Here is a 24,292-nt window from a genome sequence, read left to right as displayed (position 1 = left end):
TTTGATGCAACAGCTTAATCTGATGATGCCATGAAGATTTCTGTGAACATTAGACTGCATACATTTTATTCAATGTTACATATATTTTTTATTCTTGGGAATACGTTGTACCATTCACGATAACGCTTGCTGTATCCATGTCCAATACGACAAGTGGCGCTGTTTCGTGAAGTAAGGCAACAACATTTCACGGAAGTCGTATCTATTTTCTTTTGTTGAGTCTAGTCACGTGGTTTGCAGAAATCTGGAAGGGAGCGTGTTCGTTCGTTATTTACTGGTCTGGTATTCTTTGGTTTGTCTCGCGAATTGTTTCCCCTATAAAGTAATTAAAAGTAATATGACAGAAACTAAAGCACCGGCGGCTAGTAAGCCGGCTAAAGCCCTGCTAGCTTTGAACCCGAAAGAGGATGCTGAATTCAAGAAGAAAGTCCAGGAGGCGAAGAAACGACCCAACAAGGTTGGTTTGCCCAGACTCCACGCGACAGTGGCCTAATGGCTCCTAATGCACGTGGAAGTTTGGCAAAACGTTATTGCAAACTAGTTGGCCGGCTAGCTAGATTTTTTTAGCTGAAGTTCGTTATTTATTTTATTCTAAGTAATATATTCTTTTATACATCCAGGTTGATTCCATACGGGATTAGATAAGTCAATAGCCGCATTACTACTTTGCTGGTTACCTTAGTCCTTATACAGTATTAGCATGGGTAGCTAACAACATAACTAACATCAACCAATACAGGTTGACAGTGACCGCTTTGGTAACTTTATTATAGTATCTAGTTAACTTTAACTTACACTACGATGACTTTTTTAATTTTATGTTTAATTTACAGGGATACAAAATAAATCCAGGAGTGATTTATGTTGGTCATCTCCCGATTGGTTTGTTCGAGCCTCATCTCAAATCCTACTTCGAGCAGTTTGGAAAAGTCGTCAGGTTACGATTGGCCCGGAGTAAAAAGGTAAACATTACATTATGAATAATGATTAGTGACGAGTAATCTAATGTCTTGACAATGTTAGAAGTGGAAGTAAGTTGTTTTGGAAGACGAACCTATCTAACTGAATTACCTGCACCGTAGTTCTTTTGACCATATATTGATATACAATTGATTTAGGGGTCTTCAACCATTTCTTGTCCAGGGAAACCCACCCAAACCAGAGACGACCAGGGACCCCCGTTATATGGTGGTCCATACAGCACACTTGGTTGTTTTGATTCCCATGGGTAAGGGAGGTAGCAGTTTGATAACAAAAACTGGCCACTTTTAATCGCTCTTGGCAAGTGTCAGCGAAATTAGCTTTTATCTGTATATGTGCCTTTTTTTAATAACCCAATATAACTATTTCAAAGCAGTGTAATAATGTTTTTGCTGTTATCACATCCTAAAATGAATCTTCTGCATTTGAAGTCATATTCATACCCCAGCCCCAAACAGACCATTCATTATTTCAGCACTAATCTCTGTACATTCATACACACCTGATTTTTTCCCCCTTCAGTTTTCACATCTTCATAGTTAACACAAAATATGATATTAACACAAAGTTCATCATTTAAATGTTTGAGAGATCCTTCCAAGTACCACCACAGCAGCTCCCTTGTTGAAGCACCCTTTTTTTACTATCACTGATTAATCTGAAAACTATCTCATGAAATGGATACAGGACAGTTACAGCAAATAGAGTTAAATAATAGTGATATTGTTGATAATACAATATATTGTTTTACTTGTATGATGCAACAGTGTGAAGAATGGCACAGTCTGAAAATTACCTCAGATATACCAGTTGTCTGGGGTGAGATAACCGTGCCAACAGTATTTTGGTACATTAAGCTTATTGCCTGCTCTGTATAGCAAGGTGATTAAACCCATGTGCCCACATTACAGCCACTGACTGTTTATATCCAGTTTAGATACCATTGTTAAGGGTCTTACTATTATTGATCTGGATTTCTGGTGAGCTGGTCTTTTCTATTGCTCTGTTGGCTTGTTTTTCTGGTTTGTATCTTCACTCTCCTGAAATGTGGGGTGTGGTGCACTGTACAGAATGTCAAACCAGAATGTTCCCTCATCAGCTGGAAGTGCTTGTGTCTTACTGCTAATTATTAATTGTGTCAAGTGTTTGTTCACACTGATGTTTACATATTGTGTGCTGACATTTACAGGGGTTTGTGTCTAATTGCTTGAGGAAAAAAAACCAATGAATTGGAAATACATAGGATGGAATAGTGTACAGGTCGGCATTCTGGAAGCCAGGTTGATAACACTACTCTTTGGATATGTTTTGGCGAAAGATTTCCTCAGATAGGAAGACAGTGAGATGTTAAATCAAAGTTTCTTCAACATAATAGTCTACATGTTAATGACTACAGTGCCCTCCAGGTTTCTTAGAGGTTAGTACAGGTCATATTGGGAGGTGATCCTGGCTAAATGTTTGACTTTTATACCATTCTTCTTTCAGACAGGTCGAAGCAAAGGCTATGCATATGTGGAGTTTGACTGTGATGACGTTGCCAAGATTGTCGCTGAGACAATGAACAACTACCTGATGGGGGAGCGATTAATAAAATGTAAATGATCTCTGAGCTTATTGAAATCCAAGATAATGCATTCAGGTGTAACTTTTTTGATTGTGTGTTTGTTTGTTGGGAGAAGCACAGAAGGGACCCTGCTGCCTCACTATAGCTGTACTAATACTGTGGTGTTCTGATCTACAGGTAATGTGGTCCCTCCTGAGAAGGTGCATGAGAAGCTTTTTGCTGGGTCCCAGAGGGAGTTTAAGAAGCCCAAGCACCCTGCTGTGTCTCGCTACAACAAGAAACGCACACCTGAAGAGGTCAAGACGATGACTGGACGACTCCTACGTAAAGAGTCCAAGCTGAGGAAAAGGCTGGCAGAGAAGGGAATTGACTATGACTTCCCTGGATTTGTAAGCTTTTTCATGTTTCAATTCCACCAGCCAATATTTTCTTTTTTTAATTAGAATTACGTTGTTTTTTAAACCTTTGGGCTCACATGCAGGAATAACCATTTTGTAGCTGCTTTCCACTCAGCTGCTTCTCAGTGTTGGACTGCTGAAATCCCAGTACCCATAACCTCTTTTGTGCTGATCTGTTTTAAGGCTTCCCAAGTGCCACAGAAGAGAAAGTTAGATGACACTGTGAACGCATCTACGTGTAGTGAGGTAAGGACAAATGGTCATAATCTAAATTATGGTTTAGGCACAGTGTGAAAATGACCTCAGATATACCAGTTGTCTGTGGTTAGATACCTGTGCCAACAGTGTTACGGTACATTAAGCTTATTGCCTGCTATCTATAGCACTGTGATTAAACCCATGTGCCCACATTTTAACAAAGCATCTGACAAATGATTTTTCACTCCAGAAGAAAAATACTCCTTAGCTTGTTATTCTGTGCAGTGAACGTTCTCCTTTCCATGGAGCCCCATTGTTGTGAGAAAAATCCCTTGAGATAGATTGTGTTGATGATTTTGTGATGTACTGTGCCTATAAATACAACCCCTTGACCTTTTTCGCATTTTCTAATGGCAGTGCCTGAGAATTGGGTGAATTCAAATTCCTCTTTTCTTTCCCATTTGTATACCCACATTACTCCATTTTATTAATTTATCGTAAAAACTTCCATTCCAGTTTCTACTGTCTTGCAGATTGCAGCAGGTTTCAATAATGACATTTTCTGTACGTTGCTCCATTACTTTTAAGTTCTGTCATTAAGATGTGAAAAGGTGAGAATTTTTTTGCAGTGCTTTAAACTGAAATCAAGGTGGGCTTTCTTGAGTAATGGCTTTTGCAAACCTACCATAGAGGCCAGATTCATGGATTGCTTGGGAAATTATTGCTGCATGCACACGTTCACCATTCTTTGCTATAAAACCCTGTAGCTTTGTTGACGTTTCCATTGGCCTATTGGTAACTTCTCAGATTTTTTGCTCAGTCATTCACCTTGGCAGTATGCCGATTTAGGCAGGATATTTGGGATCTTCTTAAAAATCATTTTGACCACTCATCATGCCTTTTGTATTGTCCCCCTGATCTCTGTCCATGACTTAGTCCCTTAGTTCATTTTAAAAGCTCCTCATGCCTCTTCATTGCAATTAACTACTCAACAGCAGGAACCCGACAGAAACTGCTATGTTTTCTGTAAAATCATGTGAATCCCTGAAGAAAAGTTGAGAAAATGTTAAAAAGATCAACGGTGGTGGTAGACTTTCTATAGGCACTGTGCTATGACTGGGTTGAGTGGTTGTCCCACCAAGCTGTCTGAAGATGAATACACTAAATATAAGCCACTCCAAATAACAGCTACTCTAAGTTGTAAAATGTGTTGTTGGTTCTCCTTAGGACATCACCCCAGTGTGCACCCCCTCGGTCCTGGAGAGGAGGAAGTCCATGAAAACTAACGATGACGACAGCGATAGTGAAATCATCATCAAGAATACACCGGCCCCTAAGAAGTTCAAAGGCAAACGTGAAGGTGTGGAGTCTGACGATGAGGAACTCTCCACTGAAGAAGAGGAGACTGAGGAGTCCTCCTTCCTGGCAGGGGATGAAGACTCCTCAGAAGGGGACATAACACCAGTTGTATAGGAAGGAGTCAGTTAAAGAATGCTAAAGGACAATTACTGGCTATAATTGCCTTGCATGTATGGCAGAGACATTTGTTAATGGTGGTTGGTTAGTCTTCAATTGCCCAAAGCAGAATGGCTACCGAGCTGATGACTGTTGACAGGTTGACATTAAAACCTTTGAACCAATACCATCTTCTTAATGTCCCTCATCTTAACTAAGATAAATTAGTTAATATTTACTAGGGTCCTGAATAAGATGGCTCTGAATTTAGACACTTGTACATTGTAGCAAACTGAGAAAATATCCTTAATATTTTGATGTCACTTTGTACATTGTGTTGACTCTCGAGCCGTACCAATAGAAGATAATGTTTTAAATGTTTTTGCTAATGCAATGTGGACTTACAATGGCATTTGATAACATTTATTTGCCATTTTGGCAGTCACTCGTGCAGTAGTGAGTGCAGACATGTTTTTCCTACTTTGTTTGTTTTGGGTTGTCGAAACAAATTAATTTGTCTATAATAAATATTCACTTCACTGTTGAGTTGGAGTGTTTTGGTTACAATAATTGTCATTAGGAGTAATCAGTGAATTGAACGAAAGTGCTTTCTAAAATGTTGACTGTTTCCGCCACAGGATGTCGCTCAAGAGTTGTTCCTGAAATGACAGGTTTCTGAACAAAAAGATGGTAGTGACATCGGTTGCGTTATGCTTTTCTTAAAGCTTTTTTTAAAACTGCTGTGTTGTCTAAAAATGTTTTTTGTAATAGCTACTTTGAATACTAATTATTCCAGGATATGAAGTATGCATCTAGTTGTACTGAATTGGTTACAGACATTTTCGTTTATCTCCGAAAGTCTGTCGAAATCCAGTTTGACGCGTGCGCACGGTATCCTCGTTCTTGTCCTGCAAACGGCATTCCGGGTGGAGACTGAGGTGCCTCGATGATACTGTCATAACCCGACTATATTTACAAACCTGTGAAAGACTTCACATTTTTGCGCAGGACATGGTAAGTACTTAGATCAATGTATTTAAATGTGTACATCCGTTGAGGGTAGATTATCACATTGTGTTAAGACAGTCGTAGCTGTGTGTAATATGCCGTTTAGCTAGCTCGCCTCTTGCTAGGTACTGTAATCAATGAATAGGGCTAGCGCGTTGCGCCTGCTACTAGTACTGTACAGTAATGTTATAGGTAGTCCAAAAATACTGTATTGTACAACCGGGTATTGGCAAAACATGCGGTTTATTTGAATGTAAATAATTATATAGTAGGTTTGCTAACACCAGCTGTTTAATTTGTGGTTTATCAAACCAGACAACGCCTGACTAAGCAGGTACTGGCCTGCGTTATTAACAATAGATTGGGAGACAAATGGATACTGCTGGCTGCTGTGGTCTTCTAATAAGCGGCACAAACATACTAAAACAGTAAAATAATTTTCACAAGGGTGCTTTTTAGAATTGTGGATATTTATTAATTCATATCTAAACGTTTGTGCTTTCTGTATAGTGTAAATAACAAAGAATGATCTCGAACAGGTCTTACAGTCTCTTAACTGTACAGTTGCTGTACGGCGCTTATTTTTGTTAGTGCAACTACGTACAGTAGTAGGTCTTCGATGACACTGAACGTCTTCGTTTGTGTAATATCCCGTGTTCTGTCAATTCATGCTATATATGACAGTATACACAAACATAGAACCATGCTAGTAGAAACACTAACATCTGTTCACATGGATTGTGTTTATTTAGAAAGGTATCAAGATGCCAATGCTAAGACAGCAAACACCATATACCTTTTTGCACAACACAGGATCTTGGGACCATGGTATATCACTGCTACATTGAATGGTTTTATATGTTAGTGATGTTTCTCAATTTCTGTGTAAGGTGAGACTTCTAGACCGCACAAATCTTTGTTCATTTAGCAGTTTGGCTTTACTGACCAACACTTTCACTACAGTTTTATTGTCTATAGAGAGTAGGCATTCCTTGCTGCCAGGTCACGTCATGCATAAAGAAAGCTGTGTTATTTGCCATGAACATGCAGCGAGCAAGTCAAAAAAATTGGGAGAATGATGGGTCAGCATTGCAGTAAGGCTCAGGGTTGGGCCATGATGGCAGGTTGTGTTGTGTTTACTAATTGAAGGGATGAGAGTCGGATTGCATTAACAGCCTTTTCTATTCTTGACACTTATAGAGCTTCCCGGCAACAGGGACCACTAAGTTATGAAGTTCAACTCTTCCGGACTTTTCCTACTCTCCACCTCCAGTCACTGTCCGAGTCTTACCAGCGGCCACCGTCTCTGCTCAGTCTTGTACTAGTTCCTTGGCTCAGACTCACAACACAAAGGAGCAGAAGAAAAAAGAGGGAAGAGAAGAAAACCCTCTCCAGCTGCCGTCCAGACACATGGTGCATAGCTGCCATTCCCAAGGCTCCATCCCCACTGCCCGGCGTTCAGCTAGCTCCTGGCACACACAGCCTACCCTAGGGCCTGCCCAAGGGATATAAATAGGCTACATCCATATAGTGTGTGGAGCGTGCAATTGTTTTCTTTTTCTTGTCTCAGACACGCTCAGTAGGGGTCACACCCATTGGTTTTCTTCCTCTCCGCTGCCCGGAAGAGCGGTCTCTAGTGGTGGGACCAAGGAGGGAAGGGGAGGCCGCGACCATGGAGGTCAATATGGAATATTGTTTGGCCCAAGTGGTGCAGAAAGACCTGGGGCGGAAGGTGCAGGTGGGACAGGAGCTCATCGATTACATCCTGGATAAAGACAAGTCCCAGGACCTGGAGCAGGACCAGACGGCGCTGGACAGGATGGTGGATGGCATCGCTGCTACCTGGGTCAACTCCTCTAACTTTAAGGTAACAGACGACAATATGCATTTAGAGAGCAGTCACGTGCACCGACTGCTTTCAGATTGGAGTTGTGGTATGTTTTCTATAAAAATGATCGGCTTTGTTTATGTTCTGCTCTTTCAGACATACGATACTATTGAAAAGTTTTGAGTCGCCCGAGAATGTTCTTGTTTTCGAAAGAAAAGCAGATTTTTTTTGTCCATTAAAATAACATCAAATTAATCAGAAATACAGTGTAGACATTGTTAATGTTGTAAATGACTATTATAGCTGAAAAAGTTGTACAGAGGCACATTATCTGCAACCATCACTCCTGTGTTCCAGTGGCACATTGTTTGCAACTCCAAGTTTATCATTTTAAAAGGCTAATGATCATTAGAAAACAATTTGGTGATTATGTTAGCACAGTTTAACTGTTGTGCTGATTAAAGAAGCAATAAAACGGGCCTTCTTTAGACTTGTTCAGTATCTTCAGCATTTGTGGGTTCAATAACAGGCTCAAAATGGCCAGAAAAAAATAACTTTCTTCTGCAACACATCAGTCTATTCTTTTTCTGAGAAATTAAGACTTTCATGTGAGAAATTGCCAGGAAACTGAAGATCTTGTGCAACAATGTGTACTACACGCTTCACAGCACAACACAAACTGTCTCTAACCAGAAGAGAAAGAGGAGTGGGAGGCCCCGGTGCGCAACTGAGCAAGAGGACAAATACATTAGATCGTCTAGTTTGAGAAACAGATGCCTCACAGGTCCTCAACTGGCAGCTTCATTAAATAGTACCCACAAAACACTAGTCTCAACGTCAACAGTGAAGAGCCGACTCTAGCATGCTGGCTAGGCAGAGTAGCAAAGAAAAAGCCATTCAACAGACTAGCCAATAAAATGCAAAGATTCAGGAAAAGAACACAGAAACTGGACTGAGGAAGAACTTTGCCTAAAAGGCCAGCATCCTGGAGTTGCCTCTTCAGGTGTTTTTGCAACTTTACTTTTTGAACAACTCTGGTCCCTTTGTGTATGTACTAACCTCTTTTGAGTTGGGTTATGCATTCTATATTGGGTGGGCCATACTTTACTGAACTATACTACCTTCTACTAGATACTGTATTGAGCTTGCAAATGCCATAGCATATTTAGCCAAATTTTTTGCCTCTTCAGAACCACCATCAAATGTTTTGATAATAAAATAAAGATTGTCTCCATGAGCATAACAATGTTTCCCACTGACTGATCGTGCTCCCCCTGGGAGATTTTGCATGTCAGACCATGATATTATGATTTTACAGAGACTTCAGGACTTGACTATAGGTATTAGCCACTATATAGGCAATGTGAAAGGGATGATCCAATTATCTTTCTTCATGGCACTTTGCTTTACTTGTCTGTCTTGGTTATACATCATTTTTATTCATGATATTTTTGCTGCAAGCCATGTTGTCTATTTGTTACCAACCTTTTCCATAGTGACAGGGACTAGCCTCTTGACATAATTAAAAGTATTGGCTTTGTTGCTGCAAAAACTTTTCAGATAAGTTTGGTGGAATGGTGAAGTTAATGACAATTCAACATTGTCATTATATGTACAGATAAAGATCATAGAGGTATTCATAAAGAGTGGGGATAGTGAAAACCTCATGTGTCACTTGTCAAAATATGCCTGATGAACAATACTAATTGGAAAGCTAGAGCAAGGTAGTTAAATGTATGAATCAAGGTATACTGAGTCTACCCAACATCTTTTTTTGGGATGTGTTTTCGGGCTATCACGTCATTGTGCATGGGTTAGTAGACAGAAGGCCAATAACATTGATCTTGTGTGGGCAGTCATTTCTGACTGTTGGTATTTTTAGGTCAGAGGCTATTTGCCATAGCAACTGAGCGATTTGATAAGCCAAACAACAATCATGTTTTTTAGGTGAATGATTGGAAAATACATTTTTGGAGGAGGTGGCAAAAAAAAAGAATGTGATATACGTAATATTCTCACAACTATGTTGGTCTTTCAGCCAATACGCAGACGAAGCAATTTCGATAAGTGCTCTCATTAAGTTTAAGACACTGACAAACATGATTAAAACATGAATATAATTTATTATGGTGCACACATCCATTTTGAAATCAGATAATAGGGTCGCAGTTCAAATTCTTCTTTTCTATGCATGAGGTAGATGTCAATTATCTGGCCAGTTAAGTTACTAAACAGTACAGCCATGTGGCGTTTTTGCTAAATCCTTCTATGTTCTAGAACAGTGTCTCCCAACCTTTTTCAGTTACTGTACACCCAAAATGTTTTTGCACTGCCTTCAGTACCCTTGAAGTACCCCCTCATGTTAATTTCACTAGTAAGTCTATGGTGTCATGAGTGTTTTCAAGTACCCCTGTAGAGAGGCCAAGTACCCCCAGGGGTACTAGTACCCCTGGTTGGGAACCACTGTTCTAGAACCCTCAAACTCAACTGTGGACCTCAAGGCCAGTCCCATTCGGTTTTAAACTTCAACCCTTTAATCAGGGACTTTTTTCTACCTGGGAAACTAGGTTGGTAACGTTTAAGGTGCCTTATGCAACTTAAAGACACCTATCTACAGTGAGTTGGATATCGGTTCTATAACTCCATTAGGATCTGACATTGTCATTACAAACTGTGAGGATACTGACCTGTTTGAAGCAGTGTCACTTCTAAGCATCGGTGCTGGAACAATGAACACAGACTTTCGTTTCAAATGGGGTTAACCTTGATGGGTATTTTCCATAACTACGGAACACAGAATAAACAAAGTAAACAGCTAAACCAATCAAAACATCATCTGGGCTATCTATTGCGTTAGATGCATTGCCATAATTCAGAGACTCGTTGATGCCTATCTAGCGAACATGAAACCATAATTGTGCTAGTTAGTGCTAGCTGGAACAATAATGTGTACACTTCGGCCAGTTTGCACAAGCCTAAATCTCGCTAAAAGGCCAAATAATTGCTTCTTCCGAGCAATATTCGCTTATGCATAAGGTTTAGTCAAACAACCCACAATGAATGTTTTAAAAAACATTTTTTGCAGAGAACACCAGGTTAACACTATTTTCCAGCAAGAAATGGAATCAAGGAGTGTCTGCTCGGACACAACTTATTGTCTCAACCAAAACGTGTCTGCGCTCATACAAATAGAATAAACAACAACATCAAATTATTTTCTACGTAGTATTACTGTTTCTCAGTCCTCATCAAGTAACTTACACATAGATTTCGTTGACTAACTAGCTAAATGAGGCTAGTACTTTTCAAGTAGAAAGGCAGCCAACTCTGCATCACTATACACACAAACATCAGCTCTCTCCATCAAATGCAGAATTTACCCTATTTTGTCATATGCTCGCGTTCCTTACGTATATTTTCGTTTCCTGAGCGTTCAGTGTAGGCTCATGAACCCAAACAAAGTTGTCATTGGCCTTCACCTCACACACCTTCAAGGAAGTACACGCATACACACATCCCGGCCTTCTATGGTTTACTTGCAACCATGGCACTGGGGATAGTGTTAGTGTTAGTCATGACACTCTGCCAGAGACTGTTTAACGTTAACTGATGGTATGTAACGCTTATTATCGGATATGTTAAATACTGCATAAGGCACCTTTAAGTATGAGTACAATACCCCTGTTCTAGAATATTTAATTTTCCAGAAATATGGCATTCATTTTGGTATTGGTCCATAACAACACCATACCATAATTAGTCCTCAACATTTTGCCCTGTTATACAGTTTAGCGTCCATGCTAAGCCTAGTTACTTTCCCTATCTCTTTGTATGGATATTTCCTTATTTTCTTTTACATCATTGATTTCTTGCTGTGGTACCCTTGCTGTGGTGCTTACATTGCATGCTGTGGTATCTGGGTTTTCTATCTAGACAAAAGCATACTTGCCCTGGCCTAGATACAGTGCCTTTGGGATGTATTCTGGTCCCTTCACATTCTCCACATTTTCTTGGGTTATAGACCAAATTCATAATTGATTCTAAAAATCTTTTGCAATCATTTACACCTAACACCACATAATGACAAAGCAAAAACACGGTTTTAGAAATTTGTGACAATTTGATTGATAAAATAGAAAACTTACTCATCTTTCAGGGAAGCACAAGTGTTCATTTTTTAAAATTAATTGAACACAACAACATGTGGAGAGTAAAGGAGTCTGAATACCTTTTCCCTCTAGCAGCCTCTGTGTTGAGTTGTCTCTGCCTCTGGCCCTCTGAGTTGGTAAACTAAAGCAAAGCACTTGGAGTAGTTGATGTTTCTGTCACTTTTACAAGATGTTCATTAGGAGCTGAAGTGTGTGTGTGTGTGTTTATGTGTGAGTGAGAAGGTTTGGAGCTTAAGTCACTCAGATCAAAGGGCTCCATAGGGTTCTGCGATAGTTGGCCACATTTCCTACCAAAAAGCTTCTAACCTGGATTCTTCATTGATGCAGCTAGTGGTCCAACACAAGTCAAAGGCCTTCCCCATTCTCCACATCAAAATGTTTTTGTGAAATCGGGTATGCTAAAGTGGTCTGAACTTCAAAGTGAAACTGCCACTGTTTGTCTGGCCCTTTGACAGGAAAATAATCCTCTGTCTCCATTGTCCAGTGGTGTAATGATTTTTCTGCTGCTCCTCTGAACGGCAGACAGTGGCTGGGCCTCGGAGCAGAGTTGGCCTGGATGCAGTCTGAGGCTGATGGGCAGAGTAATGTGGAAAGTATTTGAGTAGTGTGTGTGCGCGCATGTGCGTGTATGCGTGTGTGTGTCTGTATGTGGGGGTGGGGGGTGGGTGGTGAATTGGGGCAAATGAGATGCCTGCAAGCTGTGTTCTCAGTTTTGCAGGCTTTATGGTCAGTGACTCTTCCCATTACATTGCAGAATTGGAACCCATTGTCTGTGGTCTTGGTGGATTGTGGTCCTCCTGGAAACCTAGAATGGTCTCTGGTTCTGTCATCGCTACAGACCTCTTACAGTCTCTGATGAATGGAAAGAGAACATATGGAAGGGAATTAACAAGTGTTCCTATAGCAGTAGACTAACGGGACAATATGACTGTCACTGCTCTTGCTAGGCTCCTTCTAGACTATTACTGTACTTCCTCCTTTATTTATCAGACTGTCATGTACATTATTTAGCAGACACTTGTCCAGAACAACTTAACTAGTGTGTGCACACACATTAATGCTTTCTAAAACCAGACCTGGTGCGGATCAAACCCATAAACCTGGCCGTGCAAGAACAATGCTTTTTCAAGTGAGCAACATGGAACCTTTATCAGAGAGGGACGTGTTACAACATTCAACAGTCAAAAGCTCCTTAATTTGGAGGAATCCAAACAGAATCGAGTTCAAGTGGTGATTTCTTCCTATGAAATCTGAATTCTTCTTATGTAACATGACACTGATAAAGCTGTTCCTACCAGCTGCATACCGAACACTATAAACCCCTTCAACCAAATTATACAAATAAGCTTCTCCATGAAAGCACACTACACCCTTCATCCAAAACAGTAATGATCTCCACCACCAAAACACACTAAACCCTTCATCCAAAACAGTAATGATCTCCACCACCAAAACACACTACACCCTTCATCCAAAACAGTAATGATCTCCACCACCAAAACACACTACACCCTTCATCCAAAACAGTAATGATCTCCACCACCAAAACACACTACACCCTTCATCCAAAACAGTAATGATCTCCACCACCAAAACACACTACACCCTTCATCCAAAACAGTAATGATCTCCACCACCAAAACACACTACACCCTTCATCCAAAACAGTAATGATCTCCACCACTAAAACACACTAAACACTTCATCCAGAACATAGTAATAATCTCAACCACCAAAACACACTAAACCCTCCATCCAGAACATAGTAATAATCTTCACCACCAAAACACACTAAACCATCCAAAGCGTAGTAATAATCTCCTTCACCAGACCTATTTAATGTCTATCTGCTTATATCTGCCAAGACCTCTACTGCTCCTCTTTTCCCCAGGCCTCTACCGTTCCTCTTCTACCAGTGGATGGTTGGTTCTTCTTTCTCTGACACTCTGTTCCTAATCCATTTTGCTTCTTCAGAAACAGAATGCATGCTGTCTCTCCCTTGATTTGGGCTGAAGTGTTGACAGCCTGTCCTGAGCAGTAACCTTTTGAAGTCTCTGTCTGGACCGAGGCATAGATGGCTGTGACACTCAGATGCTCTAGCAGCATAATATTCAGTTTGTAAGCAGATTGCAGAGGATATGGCTGTACAAGGACAGTTTTATCAGATTTAGACATGTTGGTGTGCTAACATGATACACAACAGTTAAATGTTTTTGAGCAACATTTGAGCAATTTATCAGGCATTCTAATCCAGAGCAGCTAATAGTTAGCATGTATGTTTTAAGAAGCTAGGTGGAACAGCCACACCATTCAGTTGTGGTGAGTACAATGAATTAGTAATGCACTGTAATTGACAGGATTAGTAAAATACCTTGTTTCCCCCTGTAACCACTCAGAAGGTGTGTTAACATGAAGGAACTGTCATTCCAAAGAGGCCCCTCAAATCCAGTCAAACCATATTACCAGACCCTCAGTAATACATTGTGCTAATGGAGCCCTGCCGCTTGTCTAAGACAGCTTTATAACAGCCTATACTTCTGGATTACATATCATTTCCCTGGGTATGTTCTCTTAATAATGGCATTTGATTTGTCTTGGACAGCCCTCCCTCCACTTAACCCAGCTGCAGTGGTTTACACAGTCACTTGGCCTGGGGCACTGAAAGCCGACTGGATGAACTTGTCCCCTGGTTTGAGTGACAGGAGCAGCAAAACAAGTCTTGTAGGCCTCAACTCAAGATTTACTCCAAGCCTTTACTAATACCCCGGTTTGAATTGACCTTGGATGCTATGTAACGTGGAGTAAATCAGACCTGTGTGTGGTTTACTGGCTGGTGTAATGTGATATTCTCTGTACCACCCGGGAGGAAGCCTAGCTTATTCTTCTCGGAAACCAGACTGACAGTCAGACTGAGTGGATCGCTAGCTGAGTTGGATGGCTGTTATCGTTGACTAAACTCTCAGGGTATTCATGTTGCACATGCTGACTGCTGTGGGTCAGTGAAAGCCCGGACCGTCAAGTTCAGCACTGTAACCTCTGTGTCGCGTCAACCCACTGAGGACTTTGTGTTGATAGAACCAGGACAAACACAAGTCTGAGTTAAACGTTAATCTGCAGTTTTTTTTTTTTACTCAGAAGAGCACTTGTGTCAGGATTAGGCAGGAGAAGGCTCACTTTGAGATGTTTGGTGTTCTTCTTGTAGCTACTATTCAGCAAGGGAACAGCTTCTGGGTTTAGTGTGACTGGGAGTCAGTTATAGCCACATGCAACAAATTACTGTTAATGTACAAAATATACACTTTGTAATGTAGCTGAATCCATGAATTAGTATGTTTTCAAACGGTTCCATGTGGAACGTCATGTCGTCTTTTATCTTTGAACCTTGGCTTAAGGCTGCACTCATGACCTCCCCGACCTCTTAGACCAGCCCTCCTCTGCTCTGGGATTCCTGAGGAATGTCTGAACCAAGGCACCTCCTTTTCTCCCCCGAGATTCCTCTTAATCCCGTTCTGCCACTGCAGTGAATTACGCCCCCCTGTCCTCCTCTCTCCTGTTCAGCCTTCTTCCTGTTCTGTCTTGGTTGTCTGGACACAGTGGACGGGTCGTCACGCTGTCTAGATGTGTTAGTGTGGTTCTCCTCCCCGCCTGTCCGCGCGCTGTGGGGCAGGTTCCAATGGAACACCGAACACAGCCAGGTTGGCAGCAGGACAGCGCCCTGACGGGGGGGGGGGGGGGGGCGACAGGGACAGGGTGAGGGTACTGAGAAACTGCCCTGGAACTAATAATGAACCCGCCACAGCGTCACTAGTGTGGGGGTCTCCGACTCCTCTCCTCTCTCTGGCTGCCTGCCACCTCGCTCTTTTCCGTTTCCCCTCTCTTTTCAGCCAGGCTGTGCACATCCACTTTGTTGTCACCAGCTCTTTGTTGTCCCGGTGCTGTCGAGACCGTCTCATCTGCCTGTGTCTGCCGCTCGGTGCTTTGTCGGCCTGTCACTCTACGTTTGCGCCACATCTTAATCTGGCCTCTTGTTTAATCTGTCCGCTAGCCTGCTTGCCGATTTAACACACTGCATGCCTAGGCTACGTTTTCCGTTCTTGTTGTTGTTCGGTGCTTTTTCCGAGGCGTTTGTGCAGGAGGGGTAGACGTTTTTTAAAGAAACATTACTTGTGACTGGCTGTGCAAACTGTTTACTGAAGTCTTTCCTTACTCCATTGAGCACATTCAGAGAGGTATTTGGTTTCCTTTTAAGATTATAGACCAGTTTATCTGTTGGTTCCTCATCCCGCTTTTTACATTTTGAGCATATGGGGTGGAATGTGGCCTCTGATTATTGTTCAGTCTGTAGTCTTGGTGTTGACTGTTGGGCTGGGTAAGAATCAGTCAGCCTACTGTCCTTAATGCCTCTGTTCATCACCACTTTGTATGACTCGAGCGCAGCTGAAGACGTCTCTAAAGCATTTAACGCCTGTCCATATCAGAGAGGCCTAATCTCTGCCTCTGTACAGTATCATCCCTGTTTTAGAAATGTTTCCTTTTTTTTATAAAGTCATTTTTGGTGGTCATGGCATATTAGTCTACTCCCTGGCCTACAGCTTGATTTCTGGAAAGCTGAACCAGAATTAAGACCTTGAGAACTGTTTGTACTCTGAGGAAAATCTATGAATTGCTGGTTGTTTGTGGTCTGAGAGAGAGGCCCAGCTTTAGGCCCTGAGAGGCTGATCAGATGAGCATCAGTAAGCGTGGACCCTCCTCCTAAACAACAGGCAGCCTATGTGTAAGTCCCTCAGGAGCAGAGAGCCTCGTTCTTCTTGAGCTAAACCGTTTCATTTGAGGGAACTTTTTGTTCTTGATGTTACCCAGCATCTGCAGAATGCCCCTTCTCCCTAACAAACTAAAAGGTTATGTTTATATCTTAGGGAGGAAATCTTCCTTAGGACTAGGTAAGGGATGGGAACTTTGATGAGGGGATGGCCAATAAATACATCTAAATCGCATCACATCAAATTTACTGCAATACATTTTATGTATCATCTGAGTGAAAATGGCATAACCGAAATATTGTGCGGATTGTGATTACGAGACGTTAGTTGGTTGCTACAACAAAGTCAGCTGCCAAATTTCAGAACTATGCATGGTGTATTCTACTTTCAAACAATGAAAATTATGTTTTAGTCGACTGAATTTGGTCCACTGGCTCCCAGTTTCCCATCCCTGGTATAGGACATCAGTGTTCAAATAAGACTGTGGCTGTATCTTTCACTCCTGCCAAACCCTCATATTTTCACTTGCTCCCCCTTCCTGTGCTACACAGTACCTCTGGTGTCTGACTCCACTGAGGTTCTTTTAGACTTTGTGGCCGTCTCTCCGTTAGGAATATGGTTACCACAGCAGAGCAAATTGCAAAGACCCGTCTCTAGCCTACTTCTTTGGAAAAGAATACCGGCAGACCTATGTGAACCTGCTCTGCCGCTGATAAAAAATGGTTGTTGTCCATAAGGGTGTGTGATGGCCACTCTTGCTGGGATACTAATTCTTCTGAAGCTGTCTTCTCAAAATCCCCATGGCAACGGGTATTCAGTTGTTATCACACAAGCTCCAGAGTGTGCTGGTATCCTGTTCTACCTGATAATGAGTATCACCCAACTTGTGTCTCAGGTCTTAATCAGTCCCTGGTTAGAGAGAAACAATGGAAACACAACAGTGGTGTGGGCTCCCAGGTCCGGAGGGGACTTCACAGTAATTAAACCATGCCACGCTGTTGTCCAAAATAAAGGTTTCTATATTTAAAAAAATGTGTAGGAAAATACATTTCCGTCGTCTGTATTTAGTCCTTCACTTTCCTGTGTACCTATTTATTTCACATCACGTTTTGCGAGGGCCGTTCAGTTTCGCCGAGTCATCCTCGCTGAGGAAGTTAACAGTTTAAGCTGGAGCTGCTGCGTCACGATGGCTCAACGTGGCCGGCACCACAGACACGCCGACGACCGGCAATATGATAGAACAACTGACCTCACGGGCAGACGGATGAAGCTGACCGGCCATAACTGGCCTCCCTCATAATACGCAGCGACACCGGCCTTGTCTATTCTGTTCGTATGACAGAAAACGACGGTACGTACGAGGAACGCAGCTCATTGCTTGTGCTGAGTCATTGGGTTCACCTGGGTTTGTTCTCCATGGGGGTTTTAAGTCATCGCTGTCTGTCCGCTCCCGTGCTTAAGCTCTGTAATCCAATCATTCAGAGGGATGTTGGCTCCTCTGCAGTGGGATTCACACCGAACCAATGTGAAACCAGCTCCCGTACTGTCTCAGGGTGACGGTTAGTATTCAGATGGGGGTAGGAAATCAGCCCTCTCCAATGAGGTGAAGATAATTCAATTGTTTCTGTAATAATGAGTTTTCTCTCTAAGATGTTCTACAAATGAGTACTAATGTATGAGTTGTTCATAGCTGGACTAAGGGAATATGCCACTTTGATGTAGCAGTGGATATTCTTGATGTAAGATTATAAAATTGTGTGTAAAGTGTATTCATTGTGCTGCATATCATGTAGCAGGTTTAGTCTCTGCTAAATGCTAACTTTCATTTTTTAGCGTGTAGCATAGCCAGTGTATGAAATATGCGGTTAGAGTCTGTTTTATATAGGTATTGCAGTTGATTGACTGATTTGGGATCATCCACACAAGAAACATACTCAGCTGCCCACCTCAAAGAGAACACAATTCTGTTGTGGACTAGATTGTGTAAGTTATTTTGGTCAAATTCCATAAAGAATCTCTACCACATCTATGTTCATTCGATTCTGCCATTTCTATCATTGTTGTGAATTCATAGCGCGTTTAGATGTTTGCAATCATCTCATGACCACAGCCAAAGTCCCAAGGCCCCTTATCAAAAATCCAGTTAGAGTACCACTGTAGATGTGGCGTATCTCCAGATTCCAACATCTAGCACTGCATGGAAGTCAACACAACCACAGATTGTTCTGTAAACGTTCAGAAGTCCACTCTTTTCTCGTCAGATGCCGTACTATTATCTCTTGGGGAGAGACGTTTAACCCTGGGGTCATCTGATGTCAGTTGCTTTTTCAGCCCTTAGAAGTGAGTTGAAAGTCCCCAAAGCGCCCTCAGACAAGTCACACGGTTTCTTACAACGTGGTAGGGTGTTTTTGCTGTTTAGTGCGACTCAAACTTGTCTAAGAGCTTATTTATGTTAAGATACATTTTCTGAATCTTTTCGAAGAAGACTCAATAGTTTTTTTTGCGTAAACTAATCATTAGCTTGAGATGTCACTTTCTGAGGTAGTTTGCGCCCCCTTTTCAAGCGAGCCCCACTTGGTTTGCATTTGTGAAGACCATTGTGTCAGAACTGTATCGTTTCTGTGCTGTGCGTACGCATATCACCGGATTTCTTTCCTCAATTGATGTGAACAATCCAATCAAACACTATGGAAATTATTATGCAAACTAAGATCATTCCATCTAACGCTTTATTCTCTCTTGTAATGTAAATAAGCCCTAATTTACCTCCTTACCTCGATCTCTCATAGTGAAAGCCCTTAATTGGCATGTGCATCGCTGATCTTCAGAGTTTGAACTGCGGAAACGAATCAAGAGACATTTCTAGATCAGTGAAGAGAAAATGGCTTGCCTTGTCAAAGACCGGGTGTTGACTAGATGGTGTTGCGTTCATCCTGCCTGCTATTCAGTTGATGACTCACTGCTAATGTCTACAGTCGGGTTCTTCTGTCTCTACAGGTAGTACCACAGCCTCTACCACACTGGTTACCTTTCAATGGCCTCCTTAAAGGTTTCCCCTGGCGACCAACCACATGATACCAGCAAGACCCAAACACTGCTGATGCCGCGACTGTTATCTTCTCCATTAAAGAGTCTTTGTTTGATAGCAATCAGTGTTTGTTAGTAAAATGTTGACTCCTGTTCTATTTCATCTGGTTAAAAGTTCAGGCCTAGCCTAAAGTGTTTAATGTTAATGACTTCTGACAAACTTCTGTGGGTCTCTTTGGTCCTGCCCTGTTTGATTGAGGGAGATCTATTTGACACGTAAGACTAGTCACTGTAACAGTCGCTAGAAGTCCTCCAGTCAGATCATATCACAGGTTTCTGTCATGTAGAGTCACATTCTGAATCCGTTATGTTCCTGTGCGTGTTCAGAGGCCATGTTTGTTGCCTTCACTTCCACCAGGAAGTCATGATGTTGCAGACTAGTCTCTTTTTCTATCCAATGTGACAGTCATTTTGGCTGGAGGTGGGTGTGTGGTCAATTGTCACTCAAACCCAGTTGTCTTGAGCTTCACTAGCCCTGGCCCGTTGATGTAATTTTAAGTCACTGCCTCTGCTCAGAGATTAGACTTTGAGGAAGGGGGAGGGCAAACACTAAACCTGCTGAGTATAACATCTGCTGTGTGTGTGTGGGTTTGTCAGTCAGTGTGTTCTCGTGGTGTACGAGCGATTGCACTCTTTTTTTTGTTTGTTTCTTGACATGCAGCCAATCATTTTTCCTGCTTGAAATGTTTTTATTGGCCAAAAAGCCCACTATAACCGTCTAATGAAAGTCCAGATTCTGATATCTCCATTCTATATCTGGTCCCTATCCACCTCCAAGAAACATCTCTCTATTAACGATGAGATAAGGGAGCTGTGGTGAATGGGGTCTGTTGGTCTCAGCGGCCTGGCTAATGACAGGCCAGATGTGCGGTGATGGGACTAGCTGTACGTCCTGATGGACTAGCTGTACGTCCTGATGGACTAGCTGTACGTCTTGATGGACTAGCTGTTCGTCCTGATGGACTAGCTGTTCGTCCTGATGGACTAGCTGTACGTCTTGATGGACTAGCTGTACGTCTTGATGGACTAGCTGTACGTCCTGATGGACTAGCTGTACGTCTTGATGGACTAGCTGTTCGTCCTGACGGACTAGCTGTTCGTCCTGATGGACTAGCTGTTCGTCCTGATGGACTTGCTGTAAGTCCTGATGGACTTGCTGTACGTCCTGATGGACTTGCTGTACGTCTTGATGGGGCTAGCTGTACGTCCTGATGGGGCTAGCTGTACGTCCTGATAGACTAGCTGTTCGTCCTGATGGACTTGCTGTAAGTCCTGATGGGCTTGCTGTACGTCTTGATGGGGCTTGCTGTACGTCTTGATGGGGCTAGCTGTACGTCCTGATGGGGCTAGCTGTACGTCCTGATGGGGCTAGCTGTTTGTCCTGATGGGGCTAGCTGTACGTCCTGGGGCAGGAGCACTCCAAACGTCTTTCCTGGGATGCTTACACAACACAGCACTGGGGAATGGCGTAGTCTAGCGCCAACAAGTACAGGAATTAAGAAGACATTGGGCCTGAGGTCCTGGCATTACCGCCACTATGTTCAGTAAACATCACAACAGTGAGGCTGTGGTACTGTAAGCCTTTCTATTGCTGCGTTCAGCTGAATGTTACCATAGCTAGGCTTCTCAGCTAGGCTCTCTCTATAGCTGGAGGATGAGGCTCTAATTTCAGTTTTTACTCTAGGAATTCAAGCATGGATGGGGGTGCCCGGGATGGAGCATTGTCCGTGTGGGGTGGACTGGAAACACTGCAGTCTGTTCGCCTTTCCCGCGGTGCGATGTGTGTCGTAGTTAATGCGTGTTTATGTTCGTTAATGTGATTTTACTGTTTTGTTCCTGGACTCGGCTGTAGAGCCTCAGGATCCTATATCTTGTGTCCACTGTCTACCACTGAGTCACTGTTATCAGCATCACACCGACCCCAAAGCACCGACCGGTCTAAGGTCATTCCAATCAACCGTCAGCTCTGACCGTAACCCGGGTTGATCTGCAAACTCCGGAATCAGCTGGTAAACCTCTCTGGTCCGAGGTGGGTAGGGGTAGGTGCACGCCTCCCAACTAATGACAGGGTGCTTTGTTGTGTTAGCTAGGTATGCTAACTACAGTGTAGTGAGTAGCTCTGCCTCTGGGCTCCCGCTGTCTGGCTGGCCTCTACCCTGCACCAGCCAGTCCAACCACTCAGCCCACCACTCAATCCCAGCTGTTCCCCTGACTCATGGAAAATCCCTACAGCGAGGGACAGACAGCCGTGTGCGCATTACACCCATGTCTGTCTAATTGAAGACGTCCTCCTACTCTCTCTGCCTGTCAATGCCTTTGAAGTCACTCTGCGTTGTGATGCGAGCATTTGTTTGCACTAGGCCTCTAGAAGTCTCCAGTAGAATGACCTTCGCCTGCCGCTATTCGTTCTGAACCTCGTCCAGCCACACCGGAGAAGAGCAGCAGGAGATTCCTTCTTTTACGGCAGTAGACATGTTTAAATGAATGAGCTGTCGCGGCGTCTGTTACAGATGGCTGATTAGGAAACCACCCATCTCTCTCTTTCTACTAATGGAGAACACTTAACCGCTAAACCAAGTTAGCCCCCCCATCGTTTCGCCATCTCTTTTAGAGCAGGAGTGTGCACCAGGGTCTGCATATTCAGCCATTTAATTTATTGATATTGTGTGGCTGCCTTTTTTTAGTTTCCCTCTGATTCGACTGATTTGAGCGGTGTTAGTATGTTGGGCTTGTTGTTGTAACACTGTGTGAGGTTATTAGGAGCCTGACAGAAAGGACTGTTGGCTTTGGCTTTCTTGAAATGCTTCCAGGGGAATGGATATGCCAATTTTTGGTCATTTGTTTTTTTATGTTTCGAAACATGATCCAAGGATACAACGGTCCACCATCTAAAGGCAGAGTAATATTAAGGCTGATTCTATATGGACATATGCTTTATTAATAGGCTTGTATTTGACAGTATTTAAACCGTTCATGCATTTAATCTTAATGTCTGCATTATTCACAAATGTGTGATTATTTTGTGTGTAATATTATAGGCCTAAGAATGTACGTTAGGAATCAACTTTAAAGAAATAAAATCTGTGTAAAGAAAGAACATTAACCTTTTCCTCTCTGCTTGTCATTAAGACTTGAGAAAGATCCGTGGCGTTGTGAAGGAGAGCCACAGTTTGATAGGGGACGAGATGGTCCTATAGGGACCTGAGCTTATTTTGACCAGTATGTCATTAGACAGGATTGCCAACAGCCTCAGTATTCTGTAGTCTACAACCTAACGTTACCGACAGGTCTGGGAGTGCTATCTGCTCCAGTGCCATCTCATTTCTGCCTCCACATCACCGTTGAAACCAAAAAGAGCCTAAGGTGTTGAAGGACGATAAACTAAGTAGAACAACAGTCCCTGCCCATGTTGAAATGAAGAGCGGAGCGATGGGACGTTCAACCGCTCTGAGGCGGGAGATGCTGGGGGATTTGGGGAGACGGGGTAACCATCTGTCGGTCTGCGGGGACCAGGCAGTGGGAGGGGTCTGTCTCTACCAGGCAGGGAGGGACTCCACAACAGCTGTCCTCTACCCATGGATGCTGCCCCCCACGTGGATTGGCCAACTTCCAAGTCTGATGTGTGTTGATGACACAAGAAGTGGATCACAAAGTTTTATATTTGACCTTTGCGTGTTGGTTGGTGCGTTGATATTCGTATTGACATCTAAGCCAAGAGCTACTAGCTAACACCAGTCTCCAGAGTAGACTGAATTTGGTGGAAATCAAAGCTGCAGTTTGGGTCTTTAAAACCTGACTGTTTGTACTGTTGCTTTAACATTTAACAACGTTGTAGTTCTCTCCAGGCCTTTTGTTTCTGTCTTGATGTCGGTTTAATTGCTGTAATTCCCTTTCGTCTGAGAACAAAGGATTAGGATTAAGCCCTCAGAGCAGTCTGCTGGTAATGTTAAGCTATAACCAGTTTCCAGCCTTAACTAAGATATCGGTGTACTGAATTTGTGTACCAGCTTCTGTTAAGAGTTGTTTTGGTTAATGCAATACTGTAGGCCTACAGTATATGGCCGGCTGCATTAATGTCTTATTTCCTACACTTCTCATAGACACCAGGAGATGGCAGTATTGTACAGTGCAGTAGGACTGTGCTTGAAAATATTTATTTTGTTTACAAAGTTTGGAGGTTCCAAAAATTGCACCATGATCTGAGCAAGCTCAGGTGATGCTTATGTGTCGTTATGGTGTTAGCAGGGCTACCCTCACTATACGTTCATTGAGTAGCTCTCTCACCCCGAGACAAGGAAGGTTGAATTTAAGTGGGGGGGCAGTGCCCTTACCTTACATGAGCAATGGTTTTTCCCATGGTGGGTTGCTGTTTTTAAAAATAAGTGTTCATGGCAGTACTGTTGTAAATGTATAGGAAGTCAACATGACGGAGGTTGCAGGGCTGCAGGTGTGTCTGCCGTCTTTTTATGAACAGATGAAGTGAAGATATTTCAGTTTACCCACAATCCTTTGCAAAACTAATTTGCATACAGAACTGAATTAGAAATGACATGTTATTAGATTTGATAATATATTATTGTTAACAATGTGTTTTTATAATGTAATTTTAATTCATTTTAATTTAATTAATGTTTATTTAAAATTGCTTTGTGTTTTTTTTCCAGGTGGCTTTGCTTGGAATAGACCTTTTATCTGCCTTAGTGACAAGGTTACAGGACCGATTTAGGAACCACGTGGGAACAGGTAAGATTGATTGTTATCTTATGAAATATTACTTTCTTTATTATTTAAATGAGTTAAAATAGATTTTTGTTTCTATAGAAAATGTCCGACTGACTCTGTAT

The 24,292-nt window shown here is 42.4% G+C and overlaps 2 protein-coding genes and 3 non-coding genes across 31 annotated transcripts in view; 4 read left to right on the top strand and 1 right to left on the bottom strand.

Moving 5' to 3' along the window:
- Nucleotides 1–220: 220 nt before the first annotated feature.
- On the top strand, nucleotides 221–5,142 carry nifk (nucleolar protein interacting with the FHA domain of MKI67). Its single transcript, XM_010879750.4, has 6 exons — nucleotides 221–457; nucleotides 834–962; nucleotides 2,467–2,575; nucleotides 2,723–2,934; nucleotides 3,127–3,189; nucleotides 4,369–5,142. Exons 1-6 carry the CDS (start codon nucleotides 338–340, stop codon nucleotides 4,612–4,614), a joined length of 879 nt encoding a protein of 292 aa, XP_010878052.2. The 5' UTR covers nucleotides 221–337; the 3' UTR covers nucleotides 4,615–5,142.
- On the top strand, nucleotides 1,762–1,889 carry LOC114828838. The gene has a single exon (XR_003777221.1). It is a non-coding gene; the product is annotated as a small nucleolar RNA ACA64 (small nucleolar RNA).
- LOC114828841 lies at nucleotides 3,229–3,356 on the top strand. Its single transcript, XR_003777224.1, has one exon. It is a non-coding gene; the product is annotated as a small nucleolar RNA ACA64 (small nucleolar RNA).
- A 245-nt stretch (nucleotides 5,143–5,387) lies between the features above and the next one.
- The window catches only part of clasp1a (cytoplasmic linker associated protein 1a), a 72,159-nt gene continuing 53,254 nt past the window's right edge, over nucleotides 5,388–24,292 (top strand). For 4 of the 27 annotated variants that reach the window (XM_010879760.4, XM_010879765.4, XM_010879758.4 and 1 more), the window contains exons 1-3: nucleotides 5,398–5,610; nucleotides 6,805–7,471; nucleotides 24,113–24,191. In XM_010879760.4, the coding sequence (XP_010878062.2) occupies nucleotides 7,277–7,471; nucleotides 24,113–24,191 (274 nt within the window). In that variant the 5' untranslated portion in view covers nucleotides 5,398–5,610; nucleotides 6,805–7,276. Of the gene's footprint in view, nucleotides 5,611–6,804; nucleotides 7,472–17,693; nucleotides 17,713–24,112; nucleotides 24,192–24,292 lie in introns of those variants that run through there. The other 23 variants (XM_010879764.4, XM_010879761.4, XM_010879759.5 and 20 more) reach the window with 16 other exon arrangements.
- On the bottom strand, nucleotides 23,625–23,749 carry LOC114828837. The gene has a single exon (XR_003777220.1). It is a non-coding gene; the product is annotated as a U4atac minor spliceosomal RNA (small nuclear RNA).

This window comes from Esox lucius, chromosome 16 (assembly GCF_011004845.1).
Source record: "Esox lucius isolate fEsoLuc1 chromosome 16, fEsoLuc1.pri, whole genome shotgun sequence".
NCBI classification, from domain to species: Eukaryota; Metazoa; Chordata; class Actinopteri; order Esociformes; family Esocidae; genus Esox; species Esox lucius.
The sequence above is the reverse complement of the archived record's forward strand: the minus strand, read 5'-3'. Positions and strand labels throughout refer to the sequence as shown.